Below are 20265 nucleotides of genomic sequence, written 5' to 3'. Positions count from 1 at the left end.
ACTCGAAATTCCCACAAAATTCCATCAAATTGGAGTTGTAAAGCTAAAATTTATTCTAAAAAGTAATTTCAATACGCTACGAAGTACTGCAGGCAAATTTCAAGTCGTTTTGGATCCTCCAGCGACTTTTTGAAAATTCCTGAAGCCTCCAGCAGATTTTTGAAACTTTAAATTTTCACATAATTTCATCAAATGGAGATAGAAATCCGAAATTTACTCTACACTCCAATTTTAACACCCTCTGAAGACGACTTCAGGTGGGCTCAAGTAATTTTAGGGCCTCCAGCGACTTTTTTTGAAAATTATTGGAGCCTCCAGCAGATTTTTGATCCTAAAAGTAGCTGGAAGCTTCAAAACCTTTTGAAACCACCATGTAGTCTGCGAAGTAAATTTTAGCTTGCCAACTCCATTTGATAAATTAATGTTGGGGAAATTTTAAGATTCAAAAATCTACTGGAGGCTACAGTAATTTTCAAAAAGTCGCTGGAGGCCCTATAATGACTTGAGCCCACCTGAAGTCGTCTTATTCAGAGGGTGTTAAAATTGGAGTGTAGGGTAAATTTCAGATTTCCATCTCCATTTGATGAAATTTTGTGAAAATTTAAAGTTTCAAAAATCTGCTGGAGGCTCCAGTAATTTTCAAAAAAAGTCGCTGGAGGCCCTAAAATTACTTGAGCCCACCTGAAGTCGTCTTCAGAGGGTGTTAAAATTGGAGTGTAGAGTAAATTTCGGATTTCTATCTCCATTTGATGAAATTATGTGAAAATTTAAAGTTTCAAAAATCTGCTGGAGGCTTCAGGAATTTTCAAAAAGTCGCTGGAGGATCCAAAACGACTTGAAATTTGCCTGCAGTACTTCGTAGCGTATTGAAATTACTTTTTAGAATAAATTTTAGCTTTACAACTCCAATTTGATGGAATTTTGTGGGAATTTCGAGTTTCAAAAACCTGCTGGAGGCTCCAGAATTGCTCAAAACGGGTTGAAACCGTTTCTAATCGATTTGGCATGTCGAAAATAGGGTATATACCAAATTTCAGCTTTCTTGGTCAATTTGGTAAAATTTTGATTTTTTCCCTCATTTTTGGCCTAAATTCGATTTTCAAAAATTCACCAAAAATCGAAAAACGCACTTTAGCACTTGAAATTTTGACAGGTGGTAAATTTTTGCATGATCTTTCGATATGCCTTTATAAAGTTTGAAAAAGTTCGTGCAAGTCCTATGTTAAAACGCAAAATCTGCAATTTCGGCTGACCTGTCAATCAAAATGGCCGCCATTTTGTAAGTAAGGCCAACTTTTTTTTGGAAAGTTTGCTTTAAAATGTTCCTTAGGATATTCTCTTTAAGAAAAAAGTTGTCCCGGAGGATCGGCGGGGGGGGGGGTGCAATTACTCCTATTGTCATATGCCGGACTATATTGAAGAATTTTGAGCTCGGAATTTATTCAGTTTTGCTGATAGTTGTGAAAATTTTTATGAAAATTAAACACAATTCATATATAGTGCAATTTTTCAAAAATGTTCAAAAAATTGTTTGTAAGTACGTATAAATTTTTGATTTTTATGAGAAATTTCAATTATTTTTTGGTTTTATTGCATAATATTTTTTCAAAAATTGAAAAAATCATAAATCATAACCCAATTTTGAGCTTGAAATTTTTCAAAATGGCTCAAAAACTTTTTCGTTGGAATGCCTTATTTTCTCGCGAAATGTCACCATATTTTGAAAGATCGCATGAAACTTCGATGGAAATTCAGAAAATTGAAACCCAATTTCGCACTCAAAATTTATATAAAAATAAATAATCAAAAAACATTTTCGCCAATTTTGAGCTCAAATTTTCCAAAAAAATTGCAAGAAAAAAACATTTTTGCGAAATAGGTATTTGAATTTTTTTTTGTGAAATTTCATCCTATTTCAATAGGCTGCATGACACATTTTCAAATATCTTGAAAATTATAAATCAATTTTGTTCTCAATAGCCTTTCAAAATGCTCAAATTGCGCCCAAAGAGGCGCTTTGGTATTTTAAATGTCACACTTCATACAATACCGAGTGAAAATGAATTTAGAATAATGTTAAAGTCACCTTGTGACCTATCGAAATGTATTAAAATTTCTCGAGAAATTCAAATATTTCAGCATCAGTGCTTTTGCAACAGTTTTGAAACATTTTGAGTACAAAATTGGCTCGTGATTTTTTGGGATGTTTGAAAATGTCTCATGTGACCTATCAAAATGGGTTAAAATTTCACGAGAAATTCAAATATCTTAACGCGTGTGCTTTTTGAGCATTTTTGAAGAATTTTGAGTCCATAATTGGGTCATTATTTTCTGGAAATTTGAAAATGTGGCATTCGACTTATCAAAGTGGGTAAAAAATTTAAGAGAAATTGAAACACTTCGACGAAAATGTTTATTGAGAAATTTTGTAAAATTTTGAGCCTCGAATTTGCTCGCGATTTTTACGATTTTTTAAAAACTTGTCATCGTCATGCAATCCATAAAAATGTCTTGGAACGGTTAAAAATCAAAGTTTTCTATTTTAAGCTTTCGGAGCACTTTTGAAGAATTTGAGCTCAAAATATTTGTTAATTTTCTGTTCAGTTATAATTCAAATAACAAAAGAATAAAAATATATGTATCATGCTGATTAACGTTTTATTATTAGGTAGGTAGTTTTATATTTACATTTGGAATGAAATACATTTCACAAATAAGTTCACGTATGTAATAAAATAAACATAGGATTGTCAAAAAAAAAAGAGAGAAAATAATTTTAGAAGTATGTATCTACTGATTGAATGATTTAAAAATCAGATAGGTTTGACAATCTAATATTAAACTACCTATGTATTAATCAGAGATATCTCGTATTGCGTCATTGAACGTGGCGATTGGTTATTGATCAATGATCACCATCCAAAAGAAATACGAAATCTGCCTCCTTTTTTGGAAATTTCCATTTCTCCATCCTCACGTTTAGTGACCGAATATTCGGGATGACCTGGCACCTCTTGCTGCTCGCCGACTTTCAATCCCTTGCAAGATTGTTGAACGGATTCTTTGAGTGCCGCAATTTCAGCATCGGATGGTTTATCTTTGACACAATCAGCCATTCTAGTGCACAGAAAAACACCAGAAATATGAATAAAATACAAAAAAATAATAAAAAATCAAGATTTATCATTGTAAAAAGTTGCGATAAAATGAATAAATGATTTTTTGATTTTTTTGAAAAAATCTGCTTTTACCCAACAATAAAATCTTTAAGCTTTACATGGCAAAAACATTGAAAAACGCAAATTAAAAAATCAGCAAAATAGTTCCTAAAGGTGAAAAAAATTATAAAAATTATAGAAACACTAACCTAATACTAGAAACGCCTAGTTAGACTTGAAAAATACTTGCAAAGCACCAAACAACACAATTGACAATTCACTTTTTCGATTCGATGCTGCAGTTTTTATACTGCCAATTCAATGTAATGGAATTTCATGATGGAAAAGAAGGGTTGAAATACCACAATGAAGATGATAAAATATGTCTCTGATAAGGCTGGAATCAGGAAATAGGTAAACGAGTACATATATAGAAAATAGAAAATGTGAAACTAGATGAAACACGCAAATACATACCTTTTTATACGAGCATTATCGATTTCGTAGAAGAAATTTTGGTCATTGTTTGACCAAAACATGACGTAAAGAAGCAGAAAAAATTCCATAAATTGTTCCCATAATTCCTTGGCCTGTTCCTGTATGTTCAATTTTTATGGGAAATTATTTTTCATGGCTTTTCTCTGTCGGTTTTCCAGATGAAGTTTTTTAATTCTCTCGAATATCAGCAGCAGTGCCTAAAGTTTTTCTTATTTTTAAATTTCTGATTTCTTTTATGGTACTTTTTCCCAGTTTCATAAAATACTTTTTAAGGAAATCATTTTGAACATTTTTGAAAAATTTGGGGTCTGAAATTGGGTCATGATTTTTGTAATTTTTGAAAATGTGTTATCTCACCTGTTATGTAGGTATCAAAATGTGTTGAAATTACTCAAACAAATTATACCTATCATTGAAGCTAAAAATTGGGTTGATTTTTAGAAATTACAACAATTACCGGCAATATTGACTCAATTTTGAGGTAAAAATTCCGCACAAGCGTTCAAAAAAAAATTTAGTCGAAATATTTGAATTTTTCGCGAAATTTTAACCTATTTTGATAGGTCGCATGACACATTTTCAAAAGTCCCAAAAATCATGACTCAATAATTTAGCACTGGAAATTCGTCGAAAATCATTTTTTTTACCAAAGTATATTTCAAAATTACTTTGTGACCTATCGAAATGAGTAAAAATTTCGCGAGAAACTCAAATATTTTTATGCAAGTGTTTTTTGAGCATTTTTGAACCATTTTAGGTTCAAAGTTGGGGGGGGGGTCATGATTTTCAGAAATTTTCAAAATGCGTAACGCGACCTATCAAAATGGGTTAAAATTTTACGAGGAGTTTGAATTTTTCAATGAAAAATGTTTTTTGGTCATTTTGGAAGAATTTTGATAACCTAAAATCGGGTTGAGGTTTTTTGTTGTTCTGAGAAAGTTGTCATGCAACTTACCAAATAGGTCAAAATTTCAAAAAAAAAATCAAAATTTTTCATCTTGACTTCTTTTGAACACTTTTAAAGATTTTTGAACTGAATTGACTCAATTTTTCTGGTGCAGTTATAATATTTATAAAAATTAATACAATTTTGGATGCAATTTTATCAAAAATGTTCAAAAAAAATGTATACAAATTTTTGATTTTTTTCGAAAATTTCAATGATTGTGTCATGATTTTTGGGTAATTTGAAAATAGTTGAAGAAATCATTATAACCAGACTGAGAATTGGCCACACAAAAATCACACACAATCACCTCTATGAAAAGGCCCCAAAACCCACATGTCAGTTCTGCCTGTCAGAACTTATATCTGTCCAACACTTACTATTTCACTGTCCCTCCTTACACCAACACAGAATATCCCTACAAATAGAAGAAAGATCCCTATTCATACCAGACGACCCTTCCGAAATTAAAAAATTCTTAGATCTAATTAAAAAACTTGACCTTACCAACTCGATTTAAATCCCATACGACGGGTGTAATAATCAAGTAATTACAAACACCCCAAAAAAAAAAAAAAAAAAAAAAAAAAAAAAAGGTTATGAGATCTATCAAAATGGGTAAAAATTTTACGAGGAATTAAAATATTTCGACGAAAATGTTTTTTGAACAATTTTGTAAAATTTCAAGTCTAAAATTTGCTTGTGATTTTTACAGTTTTTTTAAGAACTTGTCATGCAATCTATCAAAATGTCTTGGAATGGCAAAAAAATCAAAATTTTCCATTTTAACTTTTCTTGGAGCTACGGTTTTAAAGAATTTGTGCTCTGTATATTTGAGTTGATTTTCTGTGGAGTTTCGATTATTCGTATAACAAAAAAATAAAAAAATTTATATCATGCTGAAGCTGATTAACGTTTTATTAGTAGGTAATCTTATGTTGACAATTGAAATAAAATACATTTTCCAATCGAATGTTGAACAGAACAGTTCATTTGTGTGATAAAATAAACAATATAAGATTGGTGAAAAAGAGAGAAAATATTTACCTACTGATTTAATGGTTCAAAAATCAGATAGGTTTGACAAACTTATACACAAACTACCTACCCTATAAAATCTAATCACAGATAATCTCGTATTGTGTCATTGAACATGGCGATTGATCATTGATCACCATTTAAAGTAAACACCAACTCTCCATCCTTTTTTGGAAATTTCCATTTCTCCATCCTCACGTTTAGTGACCGAATATTCGGGATGACCTGGCACCTCTTGCTGCTCGCCGACTTTCAATCCCTTGCAAGATTGTTGAACGGATTCCTTCACTGCTTCAATTTCAGCGTCGGTTGGTTTATCTTTGACACAATCAGCCATTCTGGAACACAGAACAACAACAGAAATTACACATTTTATTGGATAATCCTTCAATGCGGACGATAAATTTCAAAATTTGCTGGAAATGGTTGGACTGTTCATCCAGTTGAAAAGTTACTGAAAATACCAATTTCGAGGACTAATTAGAAATTTGTAATTTCATTGCAACTTACTTCAGGAGTAGCGAATACTTTAACGAAGGATAGTTGATTAAAATCTGCGAAAAATAAAAATAAGGAAAATAAATACAAAAAATTATGTATCAGTGATTCAGAAAAATGAGCTACAGAAATAAAAAAATAACATTTTTATATTTTTTCCAAAAAAAATAAAATAAAAAAAATGAACAAAAAAATGAAAAACACGAAAAAGTAGGACGTATTAAAGAGAAATTATTCTACTTGCATTTAAAATAATACATTTATAAAAAATATAGGAACACTCACCAGAAACTTAAAGTTTGAAAAAAGACAAAAAGTGCAAAATAGCAGGTAACACAATTAGCTTTTTCGATTCAACTATGGGGTTTTTATAGGTACTATTTCGAAGCAGAAATTTCAAGGTGAGGAAGGAAGGGTGAGTTTCTCCATCGCAAAATACCTACATGATGATGACACAAAGGAATCAGGAACTAAACGAGTTGGAAGAGAATATGTACGAAGCATAAAATTAGATAAAACATGCAAATTCCTGCGTAAGAGTAATAATTGAACAATTTTTTCTGGGAAACTAGATAGGTAGGTATGTAAGTAATGTATCAATGTCACCAACGTCATCGAGTTCCCAAGAAAAATTGACTAAAATGTGACGTAAAAAAAAGAGGGAAAAACATCCATGAAAGGTTCATATTTTTCATTTTCTTAACTCGGATGTTCGATCTTTTAATAGAGTGATTTTCCCTCTGTTTCCTCGGTTTTCCTGACCGGTTGTTCTGATTTTTCATATGTACTGTACTTATTTTTATAAGTTGCTTGGAGATTTCTTAAAAGTCTGATTTATGGTCCATTTTTTAACACAAAATCGTAAGAAAGAATATAATTCACATAGTAGATAATATTAGCATGATAATAACTATTTTAATCTTAGATAAGACTAAGATTTTGTAAAAAAAAAATATACATCTTAAATTTTAAAATTATGTTTCCTGTCGAGTAATTTCCTGTTTTTAATATTTCAACTAAATTTCAATGGTACTTTGATTTGTGACATTTAATTATATTTTTTAGCATTTATTTTCGATTTTTTATGGCATTTTTTGGAATTTTTTCAAGATTTTTCCGATACATTTTTTAAAAAATTATTTATAACTTTACTTAGGTAATTCAATTTTTTTTCTCGATCGCTGATGAAAACTTTTCTTATGATCTGTTATAAATTTATTAGCTCAGCATTGCTCTTGTTGACGTCATATTTGCATTTATTATCTTCAAACAGAGCTGTAAGTTCTTGAACAAATTTCGCGTGATATTCGTCGATATCTTTTGTCGAGGGGTTCTCAATCTTAGGTACATGGATCGGTTTACCAACTGTAAAATTTGGTTGGCAATAATTAAAAAGAATATTTCTGAAATTTTAATACATAAATACTTGAATAGGTACCCAGCCTACCCACTTAGTACTTACCAACTGTATTTACTGGGTGTCTATAGGGTAAAATACCCATTCTGCCTTTGGGCACAACATCATAGATACCGGTGATTTTCTTGACCATTTTTTGTAGCCATTTCGATTGATATCTCGAGTAAAGATTTTGTTCGCCGAATGAAAATACCGGAACTAAAGGTGTCCTAATTTTTAGAAAAAGGGAGAAATGTAGGCACATAATTGTTAATAGGTAATTGAGACTATATAACAAGAGAGGTGTCCCAACTGGCCGAAAACTTTTTCTATTTAAATTTTCAGAATGCTTGAAGTGCATTTTTCGGTTTTTGGTGATTTTGGAAAATCAAATTTGGATAAAAATGACAAAAAAATACCAAATCAACCTGAAATGTTGAAATTTGATATAATACTCTATTTTTGACCTCTCTAATCGATTAGAAGTGGTTTCGAACAGTTTTTAGCAGTTTGGTAGCATTCAGCAGATTTTTGAAATTGAAATTTTTACAAAATTTTACCCAATGAAATTGGAAAGCTAAAATTGAATTTATACGATCTAATTTCAACACGCTGAGTCGATTAGAAGTGGTTTCAGAACGTTTTAGAGCCTACTGCAGCCATATTTTGGAAACTTCAGATTTTCAAAAAGTGTCATAAAAACCGTCCAAATTGACTTCAGCACGTATAAAAAATCCGCTGGAGCCTCCAGAACTGCTCAAAACGTTTCGAAACTGTGTTTAATCGATTCTAGGGGTCAAAAATAGGGCGCAAGCCAAATTTTAACTTTCTAGGTGAATTTGGTGAGATTTTGATTTTTTGATACTTATTTTTTGGGCTTATGATTTTTAAGAATTCTCTAAAAATGTACTCGAGCATCTGGAATTTTGGTTGATTATGAATGAGCTTGGTAGTTGAATGAAATTTACCCAGTTTTCAAAGCCAAACGAACAAATCCTTTTCTACGACTGGTTATAATTCTGTAAGTACTACCAGGTTCGGTAATTTGCATCTCTGCCCCTCCTCCGGGCACTAATACGACTGCTTTGGATGGCTTCGAATTCAATACGTGTAGAATACTTGATTCTCTTGAACCAATACAACCTGCGTTTTAGAGATGAATATGGAAATTTTTGTAAACGTGAAAAATTCAATTAAAAAAAAAAACACAGTGAAAAATTCGTAATTTACCCATTGATAAACAATATTCTCTCGTTATGGGGCAACATACATGCGCATCTATGGTCACAATTCGAAAATCCAATCCAGGAAATACTCTACTTTCGATCGAATTCGCCTCAGTGCAAAAACAACAAATCGTACTCAAGGCGAACATACCATGAGGATAGACTACGAATAGGTAATTTCGATCAGCTTCTAGATTTTGAGTTTTGATCAATCTGCATGGAAAATAGTCGCGAAAATATTCGAACATTTTGCTACGTCTGAACCAGTTCAATCTGGAATAAATAAAATACGAATGGATTAGAAAAAATAAAGGTAGGATAGGAAATACTGAAATAAAAAATTTGCTTAGGTACTTCCTGCCTCCTGTGAAACCAGTCTTTCTGTCGTAATAGATCCATGCTAAATATAAAGGCACCAGAAACCATAATCGTGTGTAGAAGAATATGTAAATCAGCAGAATGGGGACGAGTGTGGTTCCACTTAATCCTAGGAATAAGTTAAGAGCTACCGATAGTGTTTGAAGATGCTCCTTTGAGAGCTTATTCCAAGCTCCAACATCAATTTTTGATCCTACGAAATCTGTTTCTTTAGCATCATCCTGTAAATTGTGTAGGAGTAGGGTAAATTATATAGGCAGATATTATATGATGGAGGGGACAGAGGGAGTAGAAGTTGGTCTCTGTGATATGAAAATTTACTGGTAAGATTTTTACGTAGCTCTCCATCCCTCCAGTAGAGTGACTTTTATTTTTAATCTTTATTTTTTCGTCCTCCTATCCCATAAAGTTGTTGCATTTTATGAGAAAACAGTTTCCATTTTTAACAAATTTTTTCCTAAGTCCTCAAATAGTTGTGGATGGAGTCTCCCCCCCCCCCGTCCACCGGTGGAAAATTGAAATAAAAAACATGTAATTTGTCCAAAAGTTTTCAATTTTTGCGTTTGAATTTTTCCAAATAATCTCAATTTTTTGAAAGAATTTCCTTCGAAACCCCACACAATGTTGGTCCTCTAATCTAAAGCCCCCCTTGAGCTGAGAAAAAATTAAAATCAAATATTTGAAAATCTGAGTTGATAATTTTTTTTGAATCTTCTCATAAATAACTCCCTCAAGAAAAGAATCTTCCTCAGTTTTTTCAAACAATTTTGACCTTCTAGTGTAGAGCTCTCCCAAAATTCATAAAAATTTCTAAAAAAAAGAAAAAAATACACAAATCAAAAACTGAAGTCGCTAACATTTTTTTGGGAAATTTTCTACCTCTGGTCAAAGTCTTTCTGAATAACCCTCCTTTTAAAAAAAAAAAAATTATAATCTCCCTCGATTCTATTCCTACATAAGTAAATTAGAATTCTTATATGTAAATGATCCATTTTTCAAAAAAAAAAAGTCATCAAGTAAATCTCAAACCCTTACTCAAAAAATAAAAAAAATTAAATTTCTCATCTTACATTCTAGTTTTTTAATTTTGGGCCCTCCTCCCTCCCCCCACCCCAATGATGAAAAGGCTCCTTAGAAATGAAAAAAATCCAAGTTTTTAAAATGAAATGTACAGAATTTAGAAATTAGATTTTGAAATAAATTGTAAAAATTGAACAGAAAAACACTAATGAAAAATTGAATTCTGCAAAAAAATGTCAAGATTTTTCATCTGTGACCAAAGTTTTTTTTAAAAATAACCACATCCCACCCTCTTCAATCTGTTGGCCTCCTTTATGAGTATAGATGCTGCTTGAGTTGGGAAAAAAAATTTTAATGAAAAAAAATTACAACTTCTGTTTTTTTTTCAAATTGTTTGTTCATAGTCAATACGTTTCGGAATAACCCCCCCCCCCCCCACATTCAAGAAAAACCTTCTCTCGACCCCCCCCCAACAATATTGCCCCTATTATTCAGAAGGTACCAAAAATTGTGAAAAATCAAAATATACCTAATTGATTAAGTACTCTTTCAATTTCAATATTTGTCTCCAGATTTATTCTATGTAATCCCCTACTCGAAAACCTTTCTTGGTACCCCTCTCTCAATATTGGTTACTTATTTTTTGTTATTTTTTTTCACTCCTGCCAAAATGATTGATTTCATAGGAAAAAATCTCTCAAAATTTTAGCCCCCTCCCTTCCCTACTGACTTAATTTAAATTATTTTCAAAAATGAGAAAAATGTTTATTAGATTTCAAACTTCAGATCCAATTTATTTTCATCAAAACAGCACCATTCAATGGTTTTCACTCTCTCCTCCTCCTTCCTCAAACGATGAAGAATTAAAACTTGATCCTTCACTCAAAAAATCAAAAAAAATAATAATTTCAGCTCTTTACATTCTAATCTTAAGGTTCAGCCCATTTTCATTGGAGAAGCACTAGTTGAAAATGTTGGACCCTCCTTCCCCTCCTCCTCCCCTTCTCAATGATGAAAAGATGCTCCAGAAATGACAAAAAAGTCAAAGTTTTTAAAATGAAAATGTAAAGAATTTAGAAATTAGAATGTAAAAACGTGAAATTTAATTTTTTTTTTGATTTTTCGAGTAAGGGTTCGAGATTTACTTTTTTATCAAGTGGGAGGGGGCTGGGGGGTTTCTTCCTGATAAAAATATACTAAATTTAAAAATTGGGATCTAAGAAAATGAAAATTTCGATTATTTGAAAATTTTTCTCAATTTTGCGAAAACTACCTCACCAAGACGTTTTCTTCTCAAATGAGTTCGATGGCTTTAAAAATTATTTTTTTCGAAAATTTGCATTTTTGGTCAACTCTTTACAGACTAACAAGGAAACCTCTTGAGGTGTCACACTTTTTTGATTTCTGGCAAATTTTTGAAAATTCAAAATTGACTGTTTTTGGCGATTTATGTTTTTTTTTAAAGTACATACTTTATCAGTAAAAATGGTCACAATAAGTCCCAAAACTAATAATAATTACTTAAATCCAAATTTAACAATTTCCAGCAATTCTGGAGCCTCCAGCTCGATTTTTCAATTTCTCCAGAATTTTGAATTTTCTCCAGAAGTCGTGAATATGAAGTTGGGCAGCTAAAAATCGAGTTGTATGTAACACTCGACCTGTTTAACGAGTTTATCCACATTTGAGCCGATTTTGAGAGTGACACCTCAAAAGTGGCTTTTTGACAAGCTTTTTTCAAAATTAAAAAATCCAAAAAATTAAAAGTTTCCCGTTTGTGTGGAAATTTTTGAAATTCACGCGAATCGCTAAATTTTGTCCAAAATTAACCCTCCAAATTCAAATTTTACAATCTTCAGCCATTCTGGAGCCTCCAGCGCGATTTTTCAATTTCTCCAGAATTTTGAATTTGCTCCAGAAGGTGTAAATATCCAGTTGGGCAGCTAAAAATCGAGTTGTATATTACACTCGACCTGTTTAACGAGTTTATTTACATTTGAGCCGATTTTGAGAGTGACACCACAAGAGTGGTTTTTTGATGTGTCACTTGTTACATTCAGCGCGAAGAATCGGAACAAAAATACGAATACGAGAAAACTAAGTTATATTTCAACGATAAGTACATACAATTGAAAGTAAGACTGCCCTTTTTAGGTAAATAGCAGGACTATTTATATTATTTGAAATAAGGATATTGGAAAGTGAAAGGAGAATAAAGTATACGAGAACAAATAGGTTATTGCATATAGTAGCTTAAAGCGTAAGGGTAATTAGGTACTTATGTACAGGGGTAATTAGTAAGGGTAGGCCGTAACACACTCTCGCTCCAAAACGGCTGGAAATGGTAGAATTTGTGCTCCGGGGGTTACTTCTTGAAGAAATACAGCGATTCGAACAAATTTCAAAAATTTCCTCACAAATGGTTATCTTTTGATTATTTGGATTTTTTGATTTTGAAAAAAGCTGCTCAAGAAGCCACTTTTGAGGTGTCACTCTCAAAATCGGCTCAAATGTAGATAAACTCGTTAAACAGGTTGCGTATAATACACAACTCGATTTTTAGCTGCCCACCTGCAAATTCACGCCTTCTGGAGCAAATTCAAAATTCTGGAGAAATTGAAAAATCGCGCTGGAGGCTCCAGAATGGCTGGAAATTGTGAAATTTGGATTTGGGTAAATAATATTAGTTTTGGGACTTATTTTGACCATTTTTACTAATCAAGTACGTACTTTTTTAAAAAAAATCATAAATCGCCAAAAACAGTCAATTTTGAATTTTCAAAAATTCGCCAAAAATCGAAAAATGAACTTGGGCTGCTGAAAATTCGGTTTTGGGTGTTTTAGACTATGCTCTTTCCAAAAATCGCGGTCCCGTTCAAATCGGAGTGTAACACTTCAAGAGGTTCCCTTGTAAGTAATTTCAAATTTGAAGGGATGAAAAACTTACCCAAAGGTCAACTGATAGAGGGGGTGGGGGAGATTTCGGGAATTGTTATAAAACAATCGGTTTAGTTGAATGTTGAATCGTTCAATTTGGCATTTTTAAAACGCGTCAAGTATTTGAGTAAGTATAATTTACATATTGTTTTTCAATTTGGAAAACTCAAAAATATTCCCAAAAAAAAACGATCCTTGTGGCTAAAAACTCGATCAAAAACTCATAAAATCGAAAATGTTCAACAAATAACCTAATTTTTAATATCATAGGAGGCCATGCCAGAGGATAGGGATGACAAAAATGTTACCAATGAGTTTCGATGTCCATAAATAGGTATTATAATCTTATAAAAAATATTATAATAGGTAAATGTACAAATAGCGAAAAAAAAAATTACTCACGTTCATTTTCGTGTTCATTTCGAAGCTCTGATGAGTGTCAACTTGAGCAAACATTCTTTTGTTATTACTTTCGACTGCGAGGAAATTGCATTTTTCAAAAATATTATCATTTTCTTATCATTCGTGTTGGTATTTTTTACGCCTGTCGTTGTCTTTGTATTTCAAAAGTCAAGCGTGAGTTTATTTTTAATCGACTCTGAGATAAGCCGACGAATTGCGGCGATAAAAATGTATGGCCGTATCTTGATAATAATTATTCGTCGTTTATAATTAAACTATGTACCTAATTAGGTATTTACGTGCAATTTTTCGATACCTATTTAATGCATCTATGTACATAATATACATTATGTAGGCACCTGTTTTATTACTTTTTTGGTATATGTGCTTACTCTCTTCTTACGTGCACTTCAAAATAGATAAAATTATGACGAAAAAAAGTGCACGATATTTAACATGACCCAAATAAAAGTGCGTTGTCGCATCGAATCAAATCGCCAATAAATTACATACGTGTTTAATAATACGTAATTGTTAACTCGATGATAAAAAGTAGGTAATTATCGTGTTTTCTTGAAAATTATTATTTTGTTTTCATCGTTTATTTCATGCAATCTGGGAAGTAAAGTACATTGTACGAAGTACCCATCTGGTACTTCAATTCGGCGGTTCATACTCGTATAATAAATTTTATAAAAAATGCTGTAAATAGAACTTCCCGAAACAGCTAATTTTACAGGAACAAAAGAAAAGTAAAAGATATCGTTTGATATAAAATAAAGAAAAATACGAAAATAGAGCTGCAAAAAATGAACCTTTCACGTTCCCCCCTCCCTCCCTCCCTCCCTCCCTCTCTCCAACCAAGTATACTTTGCTACCCCTTCATCATCGTTGTCTCATTCACTGTGTATATGGCTGATACGATACGCGCCACCTAACCTGAGCCCTGCACCCTTCTATCGGGCGAGTTGGTTAAATTATGTAAGTTTTTCTTCATGATACCGTCGAGGATTGGTTAATTTGGGTAATCTACTTACCAAAGCGTCTTTATCCTCGGTATTGGGCTCGTTGAAAAATTTAATCCGAACAACTCGTATTTACTCGTTTTTCAAGGTACAATATCGCATACACAGAACAATAAGCGCCACTTTTATAAACTTTTTAAACGAATAAAAGATTTGATTAAATGAAATTGGGGTTGGGAGCAGAGCCGAGTCGAGTCGAGTTGAATCTTGGCTATGTAAATGAAACTAGGTATAGTAAAATGAACGTATTTATGGATAAGAATGGCGCGATCGCACGAGTAAAAAGTACCTTTCAGAAAGAAAATAGGTATAATTGGATGTATAATAAAGAGTGTAGCATGGTTACTTACTTACATTGTAAGAGTATTTCATTCGTTGAGGATGATGGGATGAGTCGAGAGGTTGAGATAACGTTTCAAGTTTTTTCATATCGTTTACTATATTTTTTTTTATTTTTATTTTTTTTCAGAGTTTCCATATTATTAAACGACTACTCGGTGTATGCCGGAGCAAGTTTCCATTTGTCAACGTAAAGGATCCGGCGTGTAAGGGAGACCTTGTGCGAAAGGGCGCCAGATGTGACCAAAATCATCGGTCGTAATACGAAGGTAATCAATCATCGTCATTGAAACGTGTTTAAATTTAAATGATCCTTAAATGAATCGCGGAAGATTATTTTTTTAACCTCTAATATTACGTAGGTAGGTACTAAAGGGGGCAGAGTGAAAGTTCATGGGAGTTTATTAGATCCAGACGATGAGACGAGTTTTTGATTTAATATTCCCCTTACGACCACTCTCCCGAATGGATTTTTCCCAAAAGCCCAATTTCCGATTTCAAATGTAAGAATTTCCAGCAATTTTAGTTACAGAATGAAACTTTTGGGCGATTTTGGTTAAAAACGAGACTTTTAGCTGCTATTTTAATTTTTTTTTAAAGTAAAGAAAACAGGTCTTTACGTAATTTTGGGAAAAGAACATGTTTGCGACAAAAAATCAAGACTTTCTGAAAATGTTCGCCAAAAAAAATTGTTTTCGTGCAATTTTTGAGCAAGAAAGCAAGACTTTTGACAGTTTCGATTTAAAAAAAAGAAAGAAACAAAGAAACAAAGAAACAAAGAATGAAAAAAAAATTTTTTTTGGCCATTTTGACAAAAAATGGATTACAATTTTGGCAAAAAAAGGAAGATTTTTTGGTATTTAACTTTGTTGGTTTTGTTTGCAATTTTTACAAAAAGAGCAGATATTTTGCAAAAAAAAGTTCTTCTACAATTTTGAAAAAAAAAACAAAACGTTTTGTCAATTTTGATGAAAACAACAGTTTTTTCTGTAATTTTGTCAAAAATGGGCCCTTTTTACATTAAAAAAAAAATAAGATTTTCTGCAATTTAGTGAAAAAATTAACAATTTTAGCAAGCCTAACTTTTGATAGACAACCGATTGCTTTTTGCAATTTTGACAACGAATGCTGATTTTGTATGACAAAAGAGCAAGACTTATTGAACATTTAATTTGACCAAAAAAAAGTTTTATCTGCAATTTTGAGAAGAAAGAACAGCAGGGTTTTCAACGACCAGAAATTTAATAATTTTGAGCAAGAGAAAAGAGAGAAGTTTTTTTTGCAGCTTTGACAAAAAACAACGCATTAATTTGTAAATTTTAATTTAAAAAACTTTTTTTTTTAATTTTAAATTTTTTACAGTTTTTACTTGAAAGTACATTTATTTATTGCAATATTGGCAAAAATGTAAGATTTTGAAATTTTGATTTAAAAAAAAGGTACTTACTTGATTTTATTTGCAATTTTGTAAAAAATAATTTTTCTGCGACAGAAAAGCAAGAATTTGGAAATGTTGACCAAAAATAAAAAAAAAGGGGGTTCCCGAAATTTTGGCAAAAAAACAAGACTTTTTGACAATTTTTGTGAAAAAAACAGTTTTTTCACAGTTTGACAAAAATGAGTCCTTTTTCAAGTGTTTACAAAAAAGTAGAATTTTTTAAATTTTGGCAAAACTTTGATACCTAACTTTTTAAGAACTTTTTTTTAGAATTTTAGACCCAAAATTGGATTTTAATTTTTGGAACTTTTGCAAATAAAATCTCATACGACCGATCAAAATGCGTTAAAATTTCCCGAAAAATTCAAGTAATTCGACAAAAATATTTTTTAGCATTTGATGGGTCACATGTTATTTTTTCAAGAAATTCGAAAATCATTACCTAATTTTGGTTTTAAAATTCTAAAGGAATGTTCGAAAAATGGAATTTTTTGTTGAATTCTAACCCATTTCGATAGGTTGTATGGCACCTTTATCAAAAATTATGAAAATTGTGATCAAATTGTGGACTGGAAAAATTTTCAAGTATGTTCAAAAAAGTTATTCTTCCCAATATTTGAAATTTTCCTTTGAATTCTAATTCATTTTGATAAATTGTATGACATTTTCTTGAAAATTAAAAAAAATCACGATCCAATTTTGGGCTGGATTTCTCAGAAATACTCAAAAAAATCTTCTTCGTAATACTTACTTGAATTTTTTTTTTCATTATATTGTTTAAACAGTCACAAGGTATTAGATACATAAGTGACTTGATATCAGTAAATATACATCTTAAATTAAATCATTGTACTTAATATCTCGAATAAATTTAAGTAGATCACAATAATTATAATTTGTTACGAAAATTTAATCCATTTTGATACACCACGTGAAATATTTTTGAAGAATTTCAATAATCAAGATCCAATATTTTAAGCTAGAAAATTTTTCATTTCTGATTAGCGTCATTCTGAATTCCCTCCCCTTTCATAAAGAAAAAAGCACTGTCCACTTGGTTCATTTTAAGAAGGGGTTATAAGAGACGATGAAAATGGCTTTAAGGACTGGCACTTTTTTTTAGCTTATAAGGGAATCATTTAGAAAAATTCAGACATAAAAGTAGTCATTTTCATTGATTGCTGCACTTTTTTTCTTTTTTCCCTCCTTTGAGGGACCCCATTCTCGGGCATTAACACTACTTGGAAGATGGAAGGAAATTTTGTCAAAGTAAATATTTCTGTAATACATAATTGAATTTTTCAGCAACATTCGTTGAAATACCTACTCAAGAATGTCAAAACTTTTTCGAGAATCCCTTACTCAAAATTTTAATTTTTTCAAAAATATCGACCAAACACGTTGATAAACGATAATAACACGTTTTCTTAGACTTTTTAATTTTGTTGAATATATTCTACAACATTTAATTTTCACTCTGAAGGAAAGGAGGGGAGGGGAGAAGAGGGCGACTTCAAAATTCGACTGTGCTTCATCATGCAAGTTGTTTTTTGGTAATTCAATGGGCACTTTTGAGCATTTTTGAAGAATTTTTAACTTAAAATTTTGGATCTTTGTTGTCCTGTTGGCCTGTCTGCTATGGTGTGGAACTTGTTGAGGATGATCCTGAGGTATCAGTGAGTTTCCTTCTTGGTCTCCCTCTGCATCTTTTCCACATTGGTATATATGTATTGGAGGACCTATTTCTGCAATCTTGTTTCCTCCATCCTTTCAACATGATGTCTCCAATCTTTCCTATACTTTTTTATCTTCTTCATGACTGGCTTCACTCTGAGATCTGCTGTTATTCTCTCGGATGGGACTCTGTCTGTGAGAGTCATCCCTGCCATTCTCCTCATGAATTTCATCTCTGCTGCCGTTATTTTTCTTCTATCAGATTTCTTATTTTTCTTCTATCAGATTTCTTCAGTGCCCATACCTCGCTTCCATACGTCATCATCAGTATTGTGAGGGCAACATACACCTTCAATCTTGTTTCTTTTCACACCTTCCCGCATAACAATGACCATGCTAATTTTGATGTGAATGTCAACCCATCCACATCCGTCACTTTTGGATGCCACATGTCAATGTGAATTTCGACCCTATGTCTAGCAAATTGTGGATACAATTGTCATCCAATGCTGATTGGCATTTATGTCAGCAATTGGCTCTACACATGGTTGAAATTTACATCAACACGTGAGATCCAAATGTGACGGATGTGGAATGTGGATGGATCGACATTGGCATCAAAATTTACATTGACCTCCTGCTACATAAAGTTATGAAATTTTATTTTCAAAATTGAAAATTTTTTTCCAAAAATGATTTCTCTTAGGTAGCCATTGCTTGTGCTGAAAGCCGCTTCGACACGGAGGCCACCTCCGAGAAGTACAGACAGAAAGTCTGTATGATCTAGAAGTTGATCATTAAAGTCTTTATATTGAGAAAGGTGCAATACTTCATGTAAGAGTACTAAACTAATACATTTTCATGTCGACAACATGATGATGTTAATGTTGATGTGAAATTCAACATCAAGAATTACACCCACAATATCAATGTAATTTTTCAAATTTGAGAAATCATTGAAAATTTGGTGGATGTTGGTGTTGATGTATTTGTGAACAATCAACTTTCACATCGACATAACATTGACAACTCCAAACTAGGGAAAAGTGACATTTTTATCAATGACATTAAAAGTTTGCTTTCCACTTAAAACAAGATAATATTTTTAAATGTTTACCAAACTTTTAAACACTAAAACAGAAATTTCAATTCTGAAAAATTGGTCGACATAGTGTTGTAGATGCAAATTTTGAGCATCAAAATTAACATCTATATGTCAAAATGGTATGTCAAGGTATCAGAAATAATGAAAAAATTTCTGAAATTTTCATTAACCCAACTTCTTTATGTACAGAAGATTCCTACTAAATAACTAATTGGTCACTTTTCCATCATTATGTTGAAAAAAAACGTAGTCGATGCAAATGTTGACATCGACAATTGTTGTATTGGTTACTGCTTCTCAGGGTCCTATGCATCAGTCTTGTGACTTTCAAGAATTTTTTGCAATCTTTCCACCAACATCTACTTCTCCCTGGTATGATATTGTGTTTCCTAGGTATTTAAAATTATTGACCTGTTCGATGAATTTTCCATTTATTACAATATAGGTAGGGGACCCTGCCCTATGACGGCGCAGTTCCTAAGACGGCACAATTCAAATCTGGTATCTGGCAACGCTGATGTAAAAACCAACTGCACACCGTCTTTGTGCTTCACATTCTTGACTTCTTACTGTAGTCATATCCGCTTGAACAATTACCTTGCTTTCTTGAGAACATTTATATTTTTGTTTTTTTGCTTAAAAATTCGATTGTTGCAATTTTTTGCTGGAAGCTCTTCCAAATTGGTTTCATTACCAACAGTGGCAGAAAGTATCTTGTAATGTGCGAAATTTCATCTACTTTCTAATGCACTACTCAGTTTTTTCATTAGTGTTTATGTTCATTCATAAATTTACTAAAATTTGAATTTGTATAAACAGTCCTATGATGGCGCAGCCGTAAAAGCAGGAGCTTATCAGCAACAAAAACGGGTTGATTTAGGTGAATCGTGTAGTAGTGTAAGGTAAGTGCAGGTAATTAGGCCACCCTAAGGTTTGAGGTCATTTAGTGGGGTTAAAATGCATCTTCGGCAAAAATGTGAATGAACCACCTCAAAGTACATCTTATTAGCTACCTTTCATGAAAAAAAATGTTTTCTTACCCCTCCCCCAATACTGCCAATCTCCTCCTGAAAATTTTTTACAAAAGTGGCGTAATTATCAACAGGTGCAGGTAATTACGCCACCACCCCAAAAAACTATTTAAAATCTATGAAAACATTGGTAAAAATCATTTGGCATTTTGGGCA

The 20265-nt window shown here is 32.0% G+C and overlaps 2 protein-coding genes and 1 long non-coding RNA gene across 3 annotated transcripts in view; 1 reads left to right on the top strand and 2 right to left on the bottom strand.

Annotated features, from left to right (window-relative positions):
- The window catches only part of heca (headcase), a 244899-nt gene extending 229739 nt beyond the window's left edge, over nucleotides 1-15160 (top strand). The window contains exon 5 of the mRNA XM_065365223.1: nucleotides 14992-15160. Within this exon, the coding sequence (XP_065221295.1) occupies nucleotides 14992-15123 (132 nt within the window). The 3' untranslated portion in view covers nucleotides 15124-15160. The remainder of the gene's footprint in view (nucleotides 1-14991) is intronic.
- Nucleotides 2640-4056, bottom strand: LOC135847199 (uncharacterized). The gene is made up of 2 exons (XR_010559108.1): nucleotides 3368-4056; nucleotides 2640-3117 (listed from the first exon to the last, which is right to left on the bottom strand). It is a non-coding gene; the product is annotated as an uncharacterized LOC135847199 (long non-coding RNA).
- Nucleotides 6998-13731, bottom strand: LOC135847451 (diacylglycerol O-acyltransferase 2-like protein 6). Its single transcript, XM_065366980.1, has 6 exons — nucleotides 13498-13731; nucleotides 9115-9359; nucleotides 8765-9033; nucleotides 8503-8677; nucleotides 7601-7764; nucleotides 6998-7503 (listed from the first exon to the last, which is right to left on the bottom strand). Exons 1-6 carry the CDS (start codon nucleotides 13549-13551, stop codon nucleotides 7346-7348), a joined length of 1065 nt encoding a protein of 354 aa, XP_065223052.1. The 5' UTR covers nucleotides 13552-13731; the 3' UTR covers nucleotides 6998-7345.
- Nucleotides 15161-20265: the final 5105 nt, after the last annotated feature.

Source organism: Planococcus citri, chromosome 5, assembly GCF_950023065.1.
Source record: "Planococcus citri chromosome 5, ihPlaCitr1.1, whole genome shotgun sequence".
In the NCBI taxonomy this organism is placed as follows: Eukaryota; Metazoa; Arthropoda; class Insecta; order Hemiptera; family Pseudococcidae; genus Planococcus; species Planococcus citri.
This window is presented reverse-complemented; position numbering and strand designations above follow the sequence as displayed.

Excerpts from the sequence above, each read along its gene's own strand:
- LOC135847451 (XM_065366980.1), bottom strand. The coding sequence starts at position 13,551 with ATGTTTGCTCAAGTTGACACTCATCAGAGCTTCGAAATGAACACGAAA. Across the intron at positions 9,034-9,114 it reads GGTTTCACAGGAGGCAGGAA|ATTGAACTGGTTCAGACGTA; the intron begins GTACCTAAGCAA and ends TATTTATTCCAG. Across the intron at positions 7,765-8,502 it reads CGTTTGGCTTTGAAAACTGG|GACACCTTTAGTTCCGGTAT; the intron begins GTAAATTTCATT and ends TCTAAAAATTAG.